General features: G+C 61.6%; 1 protein-coding gene across 1 annotated transcript in view; it reads right to left on the bottom strand.

Annotated features, from left to right (window-relative positions):
- NCOR2 (nuclear receptor corepressor 2) overlaps positions 1-1,753 on the bottom strand; it is a 194,166-nt gene that overhangs the window by 48,253 nt on the left and 144,160 nt on the right. The window contains exon 18 of the mRNA XM_009880331.1: positions 670-817. Coding sequence (XP_009878633.1) covers positions 670-817 — 148 coding nt within the window. The remainder of the gene's footprint in view (positions 1-669; positions 818-1,753) is intronic.

The following is a 1,753-nucleotide window of genomic DNA, read 5'->3' as shown; positions in this document are numbered from 1 at the left end:
CGCAAACCTTTGTGGGCTATCCCTCCTTGAGCCCGTGGCAGTGGCTGTCTAGCCCTGCTGAGCATGCACGGACCCCCCCTTTAGGGGAAAACACCATGAAATGTGGTTTACAAGAGCACAGAAGTGCGCCAGGCCCTGGTAAGTGGTGTGCTCTGAGGAGCGTGCGCTGATGGAAGTTGGAAGCCAAAGGGCTTGCTCTTCTCCAGGGAGAGGAGAAGCTGCTGGGACCACTCCCAGTTCCTTTACATGCTGCCTTGATGTGGGGCCCGAGGAGCCCCTGGGCCACAGAGGCTGCCATAAGCCTGCCCGTGCCCCCCGGGGACCCCCGCGGGCAGCTGGCAGCCACAGTGGAGGCTGCCGGTAACAGAGCTCCCACATTGCACGACCTTCCCAAAATAAACATCCCTCCAGACAGACACGGGAGGAGGGCAGCGATCCAGGGCGCTCCTCGCAAGCGTGAAATCCAGAGGCATGCAAAATGCCACGAGCATCTCATGCTGCGGGATGCCGTCACCTCGGTGCGGCGTTGGGGTGACAGATACGACCCCCCACCAGCACTGACATTTGCAGCCCCGGAGAGGTCGTGCGCGGTGACTCCGCCGTGACCGCGCAGCAAAGCCGGGAGAGCTGAGCGCGTTCCCCTCGCTGCAGCCCCACCACCAGCCTCACCTTCTGCCTCCTCGGCCATCTCCTCCTCGTTGCCGCTCGTCCCCGACACCTCCATCTCCTCGTCCTCGGCTGCGGGAGGGAAGGCGGCTTCTTCGTTTTGAACGGCGGTGCCTTTTTTCTTCTTCCTCTTGGCGTTCCTTTCTTTCTCCTGGGGAAGGGGCAGAGGGTGGTGAGAAGGAAAGATCAGAGGGGTGGGGAGCAGACAGCACCCATCCTGCGCAGAGGGCCGAGAGGGATGCTAACGCCACCATGGTCCCCCTGGCTAAACCCTCCGAAAATCACTCCTCAGGACTGGACTTGCCCGCCAAAAGCCTGGCAGCGTGGTCCCACCTACCCAAAACCCTGTCCATCCTGCAACGGCCAGCCCAGCTCCACGCAGAGCTCCAGCCCCAGGTGGCAGCGAGCCTCTGAGGGAGGAGCGGCACTGATGTGAGAACAAGGGACACACGTGCACAAGTGACCAGTGCCAGGCTGGCGAGACCCCGGTGGTCCCGTGTCCGCTCGTTACGCATGTGCGACGTGATCATCCTGCACATTTCCAGGGACTACCTCCACCTACGAAAACATGCACGGCCACGGCCTGACGCTCATCGGCAGATAACGAAGCTGATGCCCCAGATATGGCCCAGCCAACGCTTTCGCGCGCCGGCTTTCGTGTCCCCGACGGCGGGTGCTGCCAAAGGACTTTGACTCCCATGCTGGGGAGGCTGTGGCCAGTGGGGACGCTCTGGGTGGCACGGCATCCCAAAGGTGAGCTACCTGGTGCCCCGTCCTGCCCTGGGACGGCCCCGTCCCTGCTTTCTGGGACACGTGCCGCAGCCACGAGGGCACGGAGAGCTGCTCTCTCCCGCCGGCCCAAAGGGAAAGTCTCGGCTTTGCTATTGTTTCCTGCTCTTGTTGCTTGAGTAAATATTACCAGTAGGAACAGGCCCATCATCTCCGGCTCTCCCTGCAAACCCCACATGAATGACGTGTGTAGGACGTTTATTTACATGGATGAAAAGATAAAGCCGTGGTGGAAACGTTAACTTTGCTGCTGGATCTCTGTGCTGGGAAGAGCCGGTCCCCCTCTTCCCGCCCCCCC

Source organism: Charadrius vociferus, unplaced genomic scaffold (genome assembly GCF_000708025.1).
Source record: "Charadrius vociferus isolate BGI_N301 unplaced genomic scaffold, ASM70802v2 scaffold332, whole genome shotgun sequence".
Lineage (NCBI taxonomy): Eukaryota > Metazoa > Chordata > Aves > Charadriiformes > Charadriidae > Charadrius > Charadrius vociferus.
The sequence above is the reverse complement of the archived record's forward strand: the minus strand, read 5'-3'. Positions and strand labels throughout refer to the sequence as shown.